The sequence below is a fragment of the Ciconia boyciana genome, chromosome 6 (genome assembly GCF_034638445.1).
Source record: "Ciconia boyciana chromosome 6, ASM3463844v1, whole genome shotgun sequence".
In the NCBI taxonomy this organism is placed as follows: domain Eukaryota; kingdom Metazoa; phylum Chordata; class Aves; order Ciconiiformes; family Ciconiidae; genus Ciconia; species Ciconia boyciana.
In genome coordinates this window covers 64,737,392-64,752,603 of record NC_132939.1, presented here as the reverse complement: position 1 = coordinate 64,752,603, position 15,212 = coordinate 64,737,392, and the positions used below count along the sequence as shown (strand labels likewise).

Sequence of the window (15,212 nt, the reverse complement as noted above, 5' to 3'; positions counted from 1 at the left end):
CCCCTAGCTGGCAAACCCCAGCATAATGCAGCAGCGTGCTGGAACGGAGCGGTGGTTGTGCAGTAACAGCTAAGTACAACACACAGCCAGGTCCACAGGGGCCAAGCTCCGTGCACAGACCCCTGAACGCAGCCTTGGCGGCCGCATCGTGCCTCTCTTTTGGTTTTGCTTTTGCAAAAAGTACTGCATCATACCAGGAGCTCTGCTTCGGCTTTCTGAGGTTTTCTTGAAAGCTCTCCTCTAGCAAAACTCCTTGCTGTGGTTTGAGCCTTAGATTACACTTCAGGCCCAAATATGCAAGTGTGTCACATGGGGAATTCCCACAGAATGGAATAAAACTATATAATGTGGTTGGACTAAGACCATATTTAAACTTGGCGGCTTTTTTTTAGCCCTGGTTGAACTTCAGCTTGATAGAAAGTTAGATTTGGGTTCAAATTGTTCTTTCTTTCTCTTCTTCCTCCCAAATTCATCTGACCAAGCCCCCTTCAGTTTTAAGAACACCTGGATACTCCATTTATGTTCATTTTATTTTGGAATAACCTTTGCTTGCTACTTTTCCCTTCCATCCCTTTTCATCTTCTTTTTCCCTGTGGTCTGGATTCACTTTAGCTTAAACTCACATGAAATAAGAACAGCCACATCAGTAACAAAAAAGGATAAAATCTCTGCAAGTGTAATTGAGCCTTTTAGGATTTTATCGGCTGATCATGTTAGCAGATGGACTATTAAGCTAATGTGAATTTTAAAATGAGGTATTGTATATTATATATTGGCTTCTACAGTGTGTGCACGTGATCAGCTGGGAGCTGGGTGGATGATTCATCATTACAAGCCTTAATATTGCTCAAGAGTTGAACTGGGCAGCATTAATCAGGTTCCTCGCACTGATTGCCCTGCCCTGGCCTGCTTCTCTCCAGCTCTCCTCTAGCTCCTCCTTCCCGCTTATTCACCGGTTTGATCTCCCAGGTACTCTCAGATCTAACTTCATAGCAGCGCTGCAGATAACCACATCTATCCAACGTGTAAATGCAACCACATACATGTCTTTGTGGGGTGACGGTCATAATATCATGTACATATTATTATGTGTATCACACAGAGTCCTTCTGTTCATAAGAATGAGGAAAGTCCTTAATAAGCGTTATTACTATTATTGGTATTTAGTGACAGTCTTGTCACTGGCGTAAGTGTTCCTATGTAAGTGTATATTAAATGCATATTTATAATCCTCAGTCTATTTTTTCTATGCTGCAAATGAGCTGATAAATGATTGCAGCCTGTTGGGATTATAATATGAATTGACATTAAAAAAAAAAAAGTTCCATCTCCATCTGTTTGGGTTACATAACTCGTGATCTCAAGCAATCTCAGGGACAGGATTTTCTGCATAAATAGTACAATTTCCAGTAAGGAGATTAAGGCTTCTTTGCTGGGAAAGGAAAAAATTACCAGAAAAGCTGTCATTTCAATGAAGACAAATAAATCATGTTCCAAAATACACAGGAAGACAAATTTATGTCATTGAGTCCCTCTGCCTCAGATGCTCCCTCCCCACCTGTCACAGGGAGCAGTATTTTGCCAAAAAATACCATTCATCCTTTAAACATTTATGAAATGCAGTCAGCTGTATTTTCTACATATGTTAACTCTTTTAAAAATCAGTGCTGCTATTAATATTGTACATATTTACGGTTTTAATCCTAGTGCCTTTTTTTAATATCCGGTGGCTTTCTGTAAGTGCTGGACTTCAGTAAATCCAGGCATTGGGAAGCATAAAATATATTCCACGAGTATAAACAGAGGCACTCAGAGCAGCTACTATACGGCAGCCTGGCAGCAGATCCCGCTGCGTGTGATGGAGAGAAAAGCTCTCCCCCAGTGGCTGACAGCGCCGTGTCCGCGCTCTGTGAAAGCACGTGAGTTTTTAAGTTAAAAAAACACTTTTTTTTTTTGGTGTGAATGAGGAGAAAACTCTGTGTTTGGCCTATTTCTGCAGACAGACGGGCAAGTGTTTCTGCAGACAGACTGTTACCACACGTCACATCCTCCAGAGGCAAACGATCCCATTAAAAAGCTGCTTGCAGAAAGCAGCTATTAAAGCAACCCGCACCGCCGGCTTTCCTGACGGCAGCGATGGCAGTGCTGCTCCAAAACCAGCAGCACACAGCGAGTGGCTCTGGATACCTGCCCCACCACAAATTCTCTTTTCTAGAGACGAAAAACAAGCAGAGCCCACCGGGGAAAGCCCCACGTTGTGCGTCCTGGGGAGCCGACCTCCCAGTCCCACACAGAGCCCGAGCTGGGCGGCTGCACTTCCCCGGGGCTGCCCAGCCCTCTGCCAGGCTGCAGGCTTCCACCCAGCTCTCTCCAGAGCTACCCCCGTTTCTGCCCCTGATTTATTTCTTATTGCCTGCTGCAGCTCTCACGCATACCCAGACCCTTCTGGGTTGTGATGGGATTTTCTCATCTTTTACATTCAGGGTGACGTTTGGCACAGACCAAGACATGGCCCCTCAGCAGATCCCTCTTTCCTCTCCTTGGTGTCTTCTCCTTGGAAAGCCGAGCGAGTCTGGTATGTGGTTAACAGGAAATGTTGTGCTGGTAGCTCTCATTTTATTGCTTGTGCATTACCATTCCTCTGCTGAAACCACTTCATGCCTGAGTCATGTGTTTACCATCCCTGTGCTTTCCGGCCACCTCCAACCTTTTACCCATCCCCTGTGTGGTTTAGGAGCTCAGGGACCTCCAAGGACAGCTCAGCAGGATGCCCTGGGAAAGCCTCTCTCTTCATTTTTCCACCAAAACTGTGTGTAAACAAAGCGAGGAGGCCCTCACCCTGCTCTCACACAAGTCTCCAGGACTTTAAAATAACTCTTAATCTCCTTGTTTCACCACAGGAGAAATGAACTTGCCCACGCTGACATGCAGAAGAAATGGAGCAGCAAAGGGGGACCGGCTGGCCTGGAAGCTTGTGCACTCAGCGGCATTGACAAACTGAGTCAAACTCAACGTACGTTGGAGAAGTGTCCTGTTTTGTACTGGGGGAACTGCTGCTTACGACCCGCCACAGCGAAACGTCACAGAGGTGACTCGGGAGAGCAGAGATTATTTGTGTACGGGAGGGATTACAGAGTCAGCGCCTTCTCGCTGCCCGTCCTCCCCTCTTCCATGCGCATCCCCTCAACTTGGCAGCAAGAGAGTCCCCGCTCTGTGGGGGTTATGGTGTGTGCCCCCGGGCACTGCAGACCATGGTTTCCTATCAAAACCCCTGTGCCTCAGCTTCACAAAAACCCCACTCCAAACTGCTGCACGCCCAGCGCAGTAAAGAGACACGGGTTTCCACGGCTGGGGTCTGTATTCCTGGAGATAAGCTGAATATTCAAGGGAAAATCCCTGGGTTTCCCTGCCAGGCTCTGCAGGCAGCACATGGAGTGTCTGCACAGGTGCCATAGCGAGCGCTAACCAGAGAGTTGCAATATGCCATCGCGTGAATGATGGACTACGAATGCTTCCCGTCATCTGAAAGGAGAAAGGACAACTCCTGGCCCGGTCAAGCGGACAAGCAAGTGGTTGCTGGGGCAGGAGCTGCCTGGGAGCCGGGAACAGGGAAGGTCACCTGAACCCAGCCCCGTTTGACACCGCACACCCCACAGAGGCTGCAGTCACTTCGTAAAGGTCAAAACCGTGTTATAACGGGACATGACCTCTGACGTCGTTTCAGACTGATCGATATTCCTGGCATGGGAAAGCAGCCAGCGATGAGGCAGAGTCCCACTGTCACAGCCAGGCTTGGCAGCACCATGTGGCTTGCGAGCAAGTTTATAATATGGAGTTGCTAATGTATTTATGCTTTAATTGCTATTTAGCAATGAGGCGTTTGGGAGGAGTTGCCCAGGCAGGAGAGATTAGAGAGGGCCAACAGAAGAAGAGATACTAATCAATGAGGTGATTGACTTTCTCTGGTCAGATGTGTTAGCTAACTCCAGGAAATTATGTGTTCCTCATACCCCTCCTATGAGCCTGCAAGAGCTTGGCCTGATTTCACTGACACCCAGCACTTCAAAGGTGGCCACGTCCAATCTCAGGAAGCATACCTGTGTCTGACACAGGCCATAACCCTGTGACCAGCAGCTACCTCTGCTTAGCAGCATTTTTTAGGTGAGCGTGCATATGCACCAATTAAGTACTTGCACCGAGATGTGCAGTTTTATAATTTATTTAAAAAAATAAACTGGTTGTGCTGTCTCAGACACGATAGACAGAACTTTATTACTCTTTCCACGGGGCTGCAGTAGCAATTTCTTTACCATCATATGCAGCAGAGGCTGCAGGATGCTCACACACGCTACAGAAACTCTGAGGTCATATGGAAACTTTTGAAATTAATGAGGGCTCCTGGACATGAGATAACTATGTTTTGCAAAATAAACATTGCTCCTGGGTAGTTTTCAGCTCATTTAAGTCATTTTCAGCCCATTTTTAAGACGAGTTTGCTTTGCAGGGAAAAATAATAAAAGTTGTATGATGCAAGCTACTTGTCTTGTCTTGATGGGGTAAAAACATGTGAGGGACTTTTTGTCTGTAAAAAATCCCTGCCAGGAAGATTAGTGGTTACCGTACAGATCTGTGAATTTGGAAACTTGGGATGTATCCCTGAGAAGCTGACTGGCTGCCTACGTGATCTTGAAGAAGTCAATGGACTGGCAATGAGCTGACCTTTGGGTTGAGCCAAGCCTGCATGTCTGTATTTTGAGGGAGGAGGGGCTGTTTTCTGTCAGGTTTTATTATTGTGGCTATGTTTCTATGTTTCCAGTTTTCCACTGAGAAGCCGCAGGGTTGGAGCAGCCTGCCTGTCCCTGCCCTTCCTGCAGCCGGATGCACTGGGGGCACCTCGCACGGGCTCTCCTCTGCCCCGTCCCCTGTGCGTGCCTGTGGGGAAGCACGATGACGCCAGGGTGCACCGTAAGAGGCATCGCTCAGGCAGCGGGGCTGGCTACAGAGGAGCCCGAGATGTCGCTGAGGCGTTTCTTTCCCCCTAACTCTACCACTTGCAGGCCTTTGTCTGTCTGAGCCTTAGGGATGCCTGGCAGATGGGTGAGGGTGTGGTGCTCTGGACATGTCAGACTGTGCATTCCTGCCCAATAAATCAGTTATAGTGATACATAAGCCTCTAACAGCTACTGAGACTCTTTGGCTTGTGAATTCCTGGCCCAGTTCACCTCAATGATGTCTGCTATGGATCTTAGTACCTAATGGTTGGTTTTGCTTGTTTTCAAGCTTAAATCAATTTAAAACCCTGCAAAAGTGTTCCTGTTACACCAGAATGGATTCTTCCTTCTCCAGAAACCATGCTCTGCTCCGCTAATTAGATTTCTTTTGCTGCTGCTTTGGGAGAAGATGGTTTAATGTTCAGCTGCTAGTCCTATCAATAATCCACGAGCTGCTGTACTCAGGCCTACGCTTGCTTTTACCTGGGGGAGATTGTACTGTCTTCTCTGTTTTGTGTAACCATTCTAGTAATATAAATGAGTAGTAGAGATGTTATTGCTATACTCTTCTTGCATTTTTTTTTTAATAAAGGCAGCAGCCCTGAAATAGTGATGAAATTTAACTGGTTTCTGACCTTGCTGTCTAGTATTTTAGTGAGGTATTTTGTTCATGATGAACTGAGGGTTTCTCAACTGTCTAAAAATGAAGATTACATCCATAAACTAACTTTTTTCCTCCTTTCCAAGACAATAGGAAAAAGAAAACTTGATTACCTTGTGTGTATCTCTCTCTGTTGGGTGCATGAATACCTATATGTACTAAAGGCTTGCACTGAGCAAAAGCTGGCAGCGTAAACAAATTTTCATTTGGTTCTGAAAATGGTGAGGTCTGTGGTCACTCTTATCTAGATCCAGTTCCTACGAGATCTTTGTTTCCCACGCTCATTAGTTGCCTCTTGTTGATAAACAGTTTCATTACTTAACATGTGATCTCAGATAGCAAAGAGAAGTTTGATGCACCAACTTTGTCATTATGGTTCTGAATTTTGCTTACTCAGTTCCTTGGCAAACTCCTTCCATCCTTTGTTGACATCTTTTGACATACAAACCCAGGGTTTTCCTGGTCTCTCAAATGCTGTGCTTATTAGCTCCTACCATAACCTGCCAGGATTGCCGAATTCTTCATTAATATAGAAATGCCCCCAGCCCATTCTATGCCCCAACTAGTTGGGGTTTTTTTTCTAATTTTCCCACCTGCCAAAGTGCCTGACAACCCAGCACTGGTGGTCCTTGTCTCACTGCCCCGCACTTCACCCTTCCTGCACTCCACAGTGGCTCCAGCTAAAGTTCTTGGGAATTAAGAGTTTGAACCAAGAAACAACTGGAAAGCGATCAAAGGGGACGCCGGTCTCTGTTACTGCTGGCCGAGGTGGGTAGCACTAAGAAGAAGACACCGAGCAGAGGGCTCAGATGCTGCTTTGTGGTCAGATACCTTGGAGCTGTTCAGTCGCTGCCTTTCCTCAGCTCTTACTTGGCCTCTGTCTTCCGTGAGGGGAGTTGTTGCAGTTCTGATGGAAAGTACCTATTATCCCATTCGTAAGTGGAGAACTCAGTCTCCCTTCCAAAGGACCAGATCCACAAACTATTTACCTATCTAAGTCCAACTGATTTTTATCTCAGTTGCCTGAATATCTTTGTGTATCTGGACCTAAGTGTTTTGTCTGTGGTCATGCAGGAAGTCTATGGTAAGCAGAGAAGTGAAAACACCCAAGCTAAAGCTGTAACTACTTGTGCCATTCTTCCCTTCATTGGGATTTTTTGGGGGCAGGAGAAGATCTTAATTTTCTGTGAATAACAGCAGTATTTTGCCTCTGCATTTCGATATTTGGCTTTAAAATAAAAACCTGTATCACTGCTGCAAATGATGCCTATTGATTAGCCTCTCATAAACTGGAGAGCTCATTTCAGCTGGCATTGCCATGGCTGAAAGCCAATACTGCAATTGATCATTTAATTAACTGGAAGAAAATTAAAGGAACTGTAATCTGTGTCTCAGCTCTGTTGTTATCAAGCTGGCAAAGTGCTTATTTCTGCCTAGAGCAACGATCGGTTCCTTGACCCTGCAATTTAGAAACACTGGTTTAGGCATCCCCCCTCACCTACCCACCTGGCCTTCTGCAAGGCAGGAAGCAACGCGACCTGATCCTTCCTTCATCTGCTTGTGGATCCCAGGCTCTGGGGTACCTGACACCTCCTGCAGCTGGCTGGATCAGCTAAACTCACATCTTCTCACCGCATCTGTGAAGGCTGTGGTTCTAGCTTAATAGGTGGAAAAGCTGAGTCTGGAAGAGAAATTGATGTACTATAAAAGCAATTTTTCAGAGGCTGAAATGAGAACATGGGAGCTCTTGAGTTTACTTGAATACCAACATTTCCTTAAAGGGATTGCAATATTGATTTTCATTTTGCTACTTCGAATAAGTAAGAGAGGACAGTGCGTTTGAGAGAGAAATTACTGGTCCTGAAAATGTGGTGAGCTCTTAAAGCTTTGACTTAATATAAGAAGCCATTGTTTTAACGATTGTGTTGCCATATCAAGAGAAGAAAGACAGCTGCTTCCAACTTGTCTTTGCATGCCTAAGTAATATATTAATTACCTCATTCCCCCATAAATGCCTACAGTCCTCCAAAAGGCATGTTAAAACAGACATACTCATTAAAGCTTGCACAGCATTTTCTAATGTGTTGCAGGAAAACAAACAAACAAACAAATAAAACCTCAAGCCCTTTGTCTTTTAGCTAGATCCAAGTTGGGGAAATGTTAAGTAGAAACACTTAAGAAACTTTCATTGGAAAGAAAGTGTGTTTTAAGGCCAAAACAGGAAAAACCCAGAATTTTAAACAGTTCTCAATTTTGGATCAGGTAAAATAGTTTGGTCCCCTTTACATTTTAATTACAAGTGAAGCCCATTCAATTTAATCTTTCAATTTATTTCCGAATCTTTCTTGCTCTGTGTGAGAAACTTGCGGTCCAGGCTGTAAAATAACAAAGGGCTTGGTAGAAGGGATGAAAACGATCAAAAAAAGGAAAAAGAAACCTCTTTCAGAACGTTCCTGTGGATCATAACTAGCTGTAGGAGTCAGAAATCTGCATGAAATTGAAACCACGTCTCCTTCTGAGAAATGCATTTTCCCTCGGCTCTGGGTTATAACTTATGCAAAGACTGCCGCACAGTTCACGCTGCATCTGCTGACTGCTCGTCTGGTTTCCCTTACATGTCCTCAAAGCATTTCACTTGTGTTTATAGTACCTTCAAAAGGGAAGCTGGGCAAAGAAGAAAGTAAAACTAGCCTGGTAGGTATGAGGTGTTGCAGGCTGATTGGCATATTGGGAGTGTCTTGCTGGCTCTAGAGATGTAGGTTAAAAACACTTTGTTGGTCACAAGCAAAACCAGCCGGTGCTCTGCTTACTGGTGTGACGACAGACCGTGCTGCGCTGGTCACCGTGGCCTCACGAGAAAGTCCTGCTCGGAGTGTGTGAGCAGAGGCAAGGGGGGGAAGGAAGCGTTTGTGTCTCTACCTGACACAGCAGGACCAATGGCCATGAAAACAGTGCTTGGTGTGCTCAAGTGTACTCAGGACTCAGCTGAGGAGCACCAAACCCACTATTTAGGCACCCCTGCACCCTCCAAATGCTGAGCGGGGCAAATTTGTGCCCAAATCTCTCTTTTGCCTGATGTGGAGCAAGGACTTAAACCCAGCTCCCCCATGACCCCAAGTGCCTCTCTGTACACAGCAGTTTAGGGGCTGAAGTGAAACAGCTCCCAGAGGAGAAAAGACACGAGGCTTCGCCCACGCGGGTACCAAACCCCAGTCTGAGCTGGACAGGACAGAGATTGAACAAGCATCTCTGACCTCCAGGACAGTGCTTTACCCCCCAGACTTCGGCTACTCTTTCCAAGTCCCATCGCTGTGCCTAGCTGCAGGGCAGTTACCAGCCGAGGATCCTGAGCACAGAGAAATATCTTGAAGGCCAAAAGCTGGACCTGACCTTGGCAAGGTCGTGGGTCCAAGCAGCACTCCTTTTTTCAGTGTTCCCGTTGTTGTTATCTCAGTCGCTCCCTCCTCAGCTGGTTTCTGAGGCTCCTGCGCAGGTCCCGGATCTCCCGGTGCGCTGCACGGGGAGCCAGACCCATGCTTGGCACGCGGTGAACTCCTCTGCTTGGCACTGTGGCAAAGGATTGCAGCACTGAAATCCAAAAGCCTTTCTCTAAGTGATTTGTGTAATGTCCCACAGGAAGTCTGGAACTGAACCTCAGATCCCCGAGTCTTAGTTCAGGGCTTTGACCACAAACCCATCTTTTCTGTAAGGACAATTTAAAAATACCATCCTGTTTTTTGTCCACATCAGGAAAACCACCGTACAATTGGCAATATCTGCTCAGGATTGGCCTGGGGTCGGCAGGATGCAGCCGACTGGTGAAACCGTACGGCGTAGCCTGCTGAGCGCCTGCTTGCGTTATGCTTTCATCTGGTAAATTCCTTTCATGGGTAGAAAATCCTTCCCCCAAATCTAATTACACTGAATTGGACATAGGGCTTTTATTATACTGCTGAATTTCTTACCCACATTGGTGTACGTCTCTGTGCAGAAATCACAGTCAGGAGAGTATTTCCAAATGCCTAAATGTACGCTGAGTCAAGCAAGCTTTAAGAGGTGGTCATAGTTTAAAAAATGTGGATTGTGCAAATGTGAAAAGAAAAGTAAATAAGATCCTGTCACAAGAAGGAGAGGAGAAGCACTAAGGTTAGAAAAGACCAGTGGAAATAACAGTTGCCCAAGAGAGATTGTGTGTCCCATCACGTACTCTTGTTTCAGACAATATTTCGTATTTGAGAAACAGCAGAACTAGGCTTTCACTACCAATGGTTTCGTTTGAATTTGATTCAAATTTCCATTCACTTTTCTATTGTGAAATGAGTTGACCACCAGAGATCTGAGGTTCTTGCACTGTTAAGCACCGTAAGTCATAGTAACAAGCATTAGATCATTGGCAGCCTGTGTAGCAGAGCCACGGGTCTGCACAGCCTTAGAGACCTTGTGGCACTTCTCTTTCAAGTAAATGCTTGCAGAGGGGTGCTGTGGGTAAGGGAGGTTTTGTAGTCACATATCCATAGGCTAGTATGTGCCCTTCCTTATAGCACTGTGCCTATTTACTGCATCAATGAATATTAATCCCCTAAATGTAAGGAGCTGTACTACAAAGCGAAAACCCAGGAAAGCCAGTGTTGGGGGGGGGAGGGTGTTACAGTGACATTCCACGTGATGCGAGTTGCCAGCTCAAGCAAGATAAACGGAGGGAGTCCTTACTTCTCTTTAACACCCCCCACCTGGTAAGTCCATGCTCAGAAATGGTAAGTGTTCCTCGGAGGGAAGATGCCTGAGAAAATTAAGCCCCTGATCTTCTTCCCACTGAAGTCAGCAGAAGTTTTGCCAATCAATATTGATAGGGATGCGTTTGGGTCCTGAGCGTTAATGCATACAGAGTGAGTCCATCATGGTGAGATTTGACCCATCAGCAGACAGATCTGAAGCCACAGACAGGAACATATCTCCCGTCTTCACAGTGATTTGTTCTGCTGCAGAATCCCTGCCACTGTCCTCACCAAGCTGTTTGCTGACTCATCAGCTTGTGCATTTGCCCTAATTAGTCATATGCAAACATTACTTTATTCAGGAAGTTCTCTTAACGTAAGTTGGAGTATGAACTTAGCACAGTAATAAAGGTCAAGAAAAGTGACTAAGGCATTATATACTGTAATAAGTTTCTGTTATCAGCCACTGGCAAAGCGGGAAAGAAAATGTACATGCACAATTTTAGTGGAGTGATGCAAAAGTTTAATAAGGGGGAGGATGTGGGGGCGCGAGTGTTTACTTAACATCTCTCTGGAGCTGCTATAGTATGAAATGCTTAATTGCTGAACAAGTTTCCACTAACATCCTCCTGAAACACAGTTGGTTTTTGATGCAGTATTCTTTATTATGAGTTTGGGGTAAGCATGTTTGGCATGAGAGAAATGTGTCTAGTAAGGAGACCACAACACTTACTCACAGCTCCTCAGCCAGTTTATGCTGGGAAGTCTGACATCTTTGAACAATTAACTTGAGCAGTGTTCATAATCTGTAGACTGAGATTTTTCTGCAGTGTCTTTTACTCAGGGATCGCTAACACATCTCAAACCTTTGTGGCTGAATGATTTAAAATGATCAGAACCTAGTGTCAGAATACTCAACAAGGAACCCTTTTGATGTATTGCACAGTGTGTGAATTTGGATAATGGTAATAAAGGTGCACAAGTGGATCCTAAGACATCCATGCTTATGGGCACTAAAATTGTCGTTCAAAGGAGTGACAGCTGTAGGATTGAAAATAAGAGCTTACTGGGTAGGATAAGCCGGGTTCTGTAGCATTACAGCTAGGCAGTCATCTGTCTGGACCACATCGGTGCTACTTGGTCTTTGAAGGGAGCGTGAACACCGAGATTGCAGTCAAAGTGTGAAAGAGCCTTTCACTTCTGAGTCGGACCAGCTCACCAGGAACCATTTCATCCTCACACTCAGATTAGAGAAGCTGCAATGGCTGCTCCAAGTTGCACCAGCCTCCTCTAAGGCACGGGAAAGTACCTCTGGTAGCATCACTTCACTACCGAAACTCTCCCGATGCATTCCCCATGGCAGGGGCTCTGATGGGGAGGGTGGCACTGAGCTGGGTATGTAATTTCTGCACCTGCCAGGAGATCCCCCCATCTCACCAGGGAAATTCCTTAGGGGCTGTTATGGTGACTCTGTGACTGTACTAAAATAGTGCACGGCTGCTGTGCATGAGTGCATTTGTCCCTACGTTTAAACTGCCTATACCTCATTTTGAAAGATGAAGTTGTCCATGAGCTCTTGTGTGGGGCTTCGTGGTATTTATGCAAGAGAGCCGAGTTTGAGTTTTGCTTTGATTATTTATCTTCTCAAGGCTCCAGTGAGTACAGAACAACAGAAATATCAGTAGTCCACAGCCACACTGCCATGGGCTATCGTGTTGTCACATCTCATAAGCTAAGTAAAGCTGGGCTTTGTCAGTGTTTGGATGAGAAATCTTAAAGGAATAAAAGGAGTCTATAGCACCTGTGCCTCTTCTGTATATCAGACTGCTGTGGGCAGAAGCAATTCATTTCATACAGAAACTCCTTGTGATTTCTATTAAATGTCACGGTCACTGCTTTTTCTTCAACGGAAATTTAAAAAAAAAAAACCAAAACACAAAACACCCATGGTTGTATGCAAAAATGACTGCTCATTACCTGGAAGTTCGGAACCCACTGCAGAAGTGTTAGGAAGGCGCAGTACTGAAACGACATCACTTTGCCCTGCAGGTGTTTCTTACAACATCACATGTGCACACAGCAGCGCAAGGATGTTACTTATGCTTGTCAAAGCTGCTTTTTTTAAAGGTATCATTACCTCTGAGCTGCAAATTGAGTAGTCTTGTAAGGTTCAGCTCCATATGATCACTTAAAGTCCTTGCTGGAGGAAGCCTACAAGATGTAAGGGAACCTCTGAGCTCTGTGGAGTCCCTACACCTGGAGCTGGACCTTTCCTGCCTCCCCACAGCACTCAGACACATATGACTAAGAATCATAGAGACATTAAGGTTGGAAAAGACCTCCAAGATCATCTAGTCCAACCATCAACGCAACACCTCCATGCCTACTAAACCGTGTCCTGAAGTGCCACATCTACACGTTTTTTGAACTCCTCCAGGGATGGTGACTCCACGACCTCTCTGGGCAGCCTGTTCCAATGCTTGACCACCCTTTCAATAAAGAATTTTTTCCTAATATCCAATCTAAAACTCCCTGGCGCAACTTGAGGCCATTTCCTCTCGTCCTATCGCTAGTTACTTGGGAGAAGAGACCGACCCCCACCTCTCTACAACCTCCTTTCAGAGAGCGATAAGGTCTCTCCTCAGCCTCCTTTTCTCCAGACTAAACAACCCCAGCTCCCTCAGCCGCTCCTCATCAGACTTCTGCTCTAGACCCTTCACCAGCTTCGTTGCCCTTCTCTGGACACGCTCCAGCCCCTCAATGTCTCTCTTGTACTGAGGGGCCCAAAACTGAACACAGTATTTGAGGTGCGGCCTCACCAGTGCCGAGTACAGGGGCACGATCACTTCCCTAGTCCTGCTGGCCAGGGTACAGAGCTAAGGCCACTGCAGAGCCTTTAATTTTAAATGCCTGGGCTCTGGCCCCAATTTTCCTCTCTCTGCACCCCCACGGCTGTGGCCTGGCTCCCGATCTGAGGGGCCACTCGCGAGCGTCTGCGTGACTGCACCTATGCCAGGCCTGCCGGTTAGGCCTGGACCGGCACAGGCCCTGTCCCCTGTCCGGCCGCTCCTTACGAGCCTCCAGGGCCAGCCAAGGTTTGCAGGAGACCCCAGAGCCCTGGGGTGGGCGCTGCCAGGGGGCACCTGGGGCTGTCGGCGAGGCCCGGCCCCGCCACCCTCGGCCGCGCCGGGAGGGAGCAGCCGGACCGCGGCCCCCCCCGCCCCGCCCGCCGGCTGCTCTCTGGCGCCCCCCGGCGGCCGCGGGTGGCGCAGGGGCAGCGCGGGGCAACGCCGCCGCGGGGCCGCGCTGGTCCTAGCGCCGCCCGCCCGCCGCCCCCGGGACACGGCAAGGGACCGGGGCGCTCCCTCCCGCGCCCCGGCGGAGACTGAGGTGCTGCGGACGGAGATCCCGCGTCCCGCCAGCCTGAACCGGTGCTTGGCCGGCGGGGTTCGGGCCTGCCTGGGTGGGAGGGAAGGCAGCGGGGGCGCGGTGCCTCCGCGCAGCCCCCGTCCAGCCTGCCGGCTCTGCCTTTCGGCGCTGGGGCTTTCGACGATGTAAAACTTGCTCGAAAGGTGCTTAATTATCTGGGCCTTATCCTCCGGGGCCGCCCGGCGAAGCAGTTGTCCATTCCCCTTGGTTAATATGAGGCTGTGAACTCTTTAACTGGAAATGTCCTGGGTTTCGGACTACGAAACCTTTGGGAAAGCGAAAGGAGTCAAGCACTGAAAACAAAGTTCCTTGCGAGCAAAACTGAAATAACAGAAATAGGCGATTTGCCCATAAAAGTGCAGCCGTGCCGGCGGGCTCCGGGGGCGGCGGGCTGATTTTTGGCGATTTTCTAACGCTCCGCACCTCGCTTCTCGGCGTGAAACCAGGGGACCGCGGCTGGGGCGAGCCCCCCGGTGCCGGCCGCGCACCGGGATGCGGGGGGCGCTCGGCCCGGGGCCGTGCGGTGCCGAGCCCGCCGGGGCAGGGTGGCGGCGGTCCCGCCCCGCACACAGCGCCACACGTGAGGCGCCGGCCCCCTCCCAGCTGAGCGCTCAGCTGACCCCGCCGGCCGAGGGGCCGGGCCGCGCCGCCGCTCCTCACTGGCGCAGCGCGGGGCTCGGGCCGGCCGCGCCCGCCCCCGCTGCCGCCTCCTTCTCCGCGCCCAGCCCCGCGCCGCCCACCGCCGCCGCTGCGCTCTTCGCCGCCCGCACCTCCCCGCAGCCTGCCCCGATGCTCTGAGCCCACGCGGCCCCAGACCCGGCCCCTTCCCGGCCGCGCCGCCATCTCCCCGCGCCCCGTGGCGGCCATTGGAGCGGCCCGCCTCGCATCCAGGGAGCCGGCGGGAGGAGAAGCCACCCCGCCGCCATGGAGAGCCCCGGCGGCGTCACCGACAAGAAGAGGTACCGCCGGCTGACGCCGCGGCCTCCCGAGCTGCCCGCCCGCCGTGCCGGGGCTCGGCCCGCGCCGGCAGCGCGCTGCCCGCCCCCCGCTCGCCCGGCCCGGGGGCCGCTTCCCCCCCCCCGCCGGGCACCGCGCCGTCCCCCGGGCGCTCCGCCGTCCCCCGCTTTGTTACCGCCGCCCCCTCCCCGTCCTCCGTCCCCCCCTTCCCGCCCCGCGCTCCCCCAGCCCGCGGAGCGCTTCGCTCTTTCATTCCTCCTCCTCCTCCTCCTCCCTACCGTCCACGTCGCCATTTTGTCGGCGGGGGGAGTGGGCCGGGGCCCCGCAGCCGGGGGGGCTCCGTGTGGTGCGGCGCCTCTCCCGCGGCGGGAGCTGTCCCGCCGGCCCGGCCTGGCGTGGCGCTCGGGTCTGCGGGTGGGAGCGCCTGGCGTGTTTTCTCCCCGCGCGGCCGTGGGGCAT

The 15,212-nt window shown here is 49.5% G+C and overlaps 1 protein-coding gene across 1 annotated transcript in view; it reads left to right on the top strand.

The window, feature by feature from the left end:
- Nucleotides 1–14,462: 14,462 nt before the first annotated feature.
- HIF1A (hypoxia inducible factor 1 subunit alpha) overlaps nucleotides 14,463–15,212 on the top strand; it is a 29,955-nt gene continuing 29,205 nt past the window's right edge. Inside the window, exon 1 of the mRNA XM_072865424.1 lies at nucleotides 14,463–14,755. Within this exon, the coding sequence (XP_072721525.1) occupies nucleotides 14,721–14,755 (35 nt within the window). The 5' untranslated portion in view covers nucleotides 14,463–14,720. The remainder of the gene's footprint in view (nucleotides 14,756–15,212) is intronic.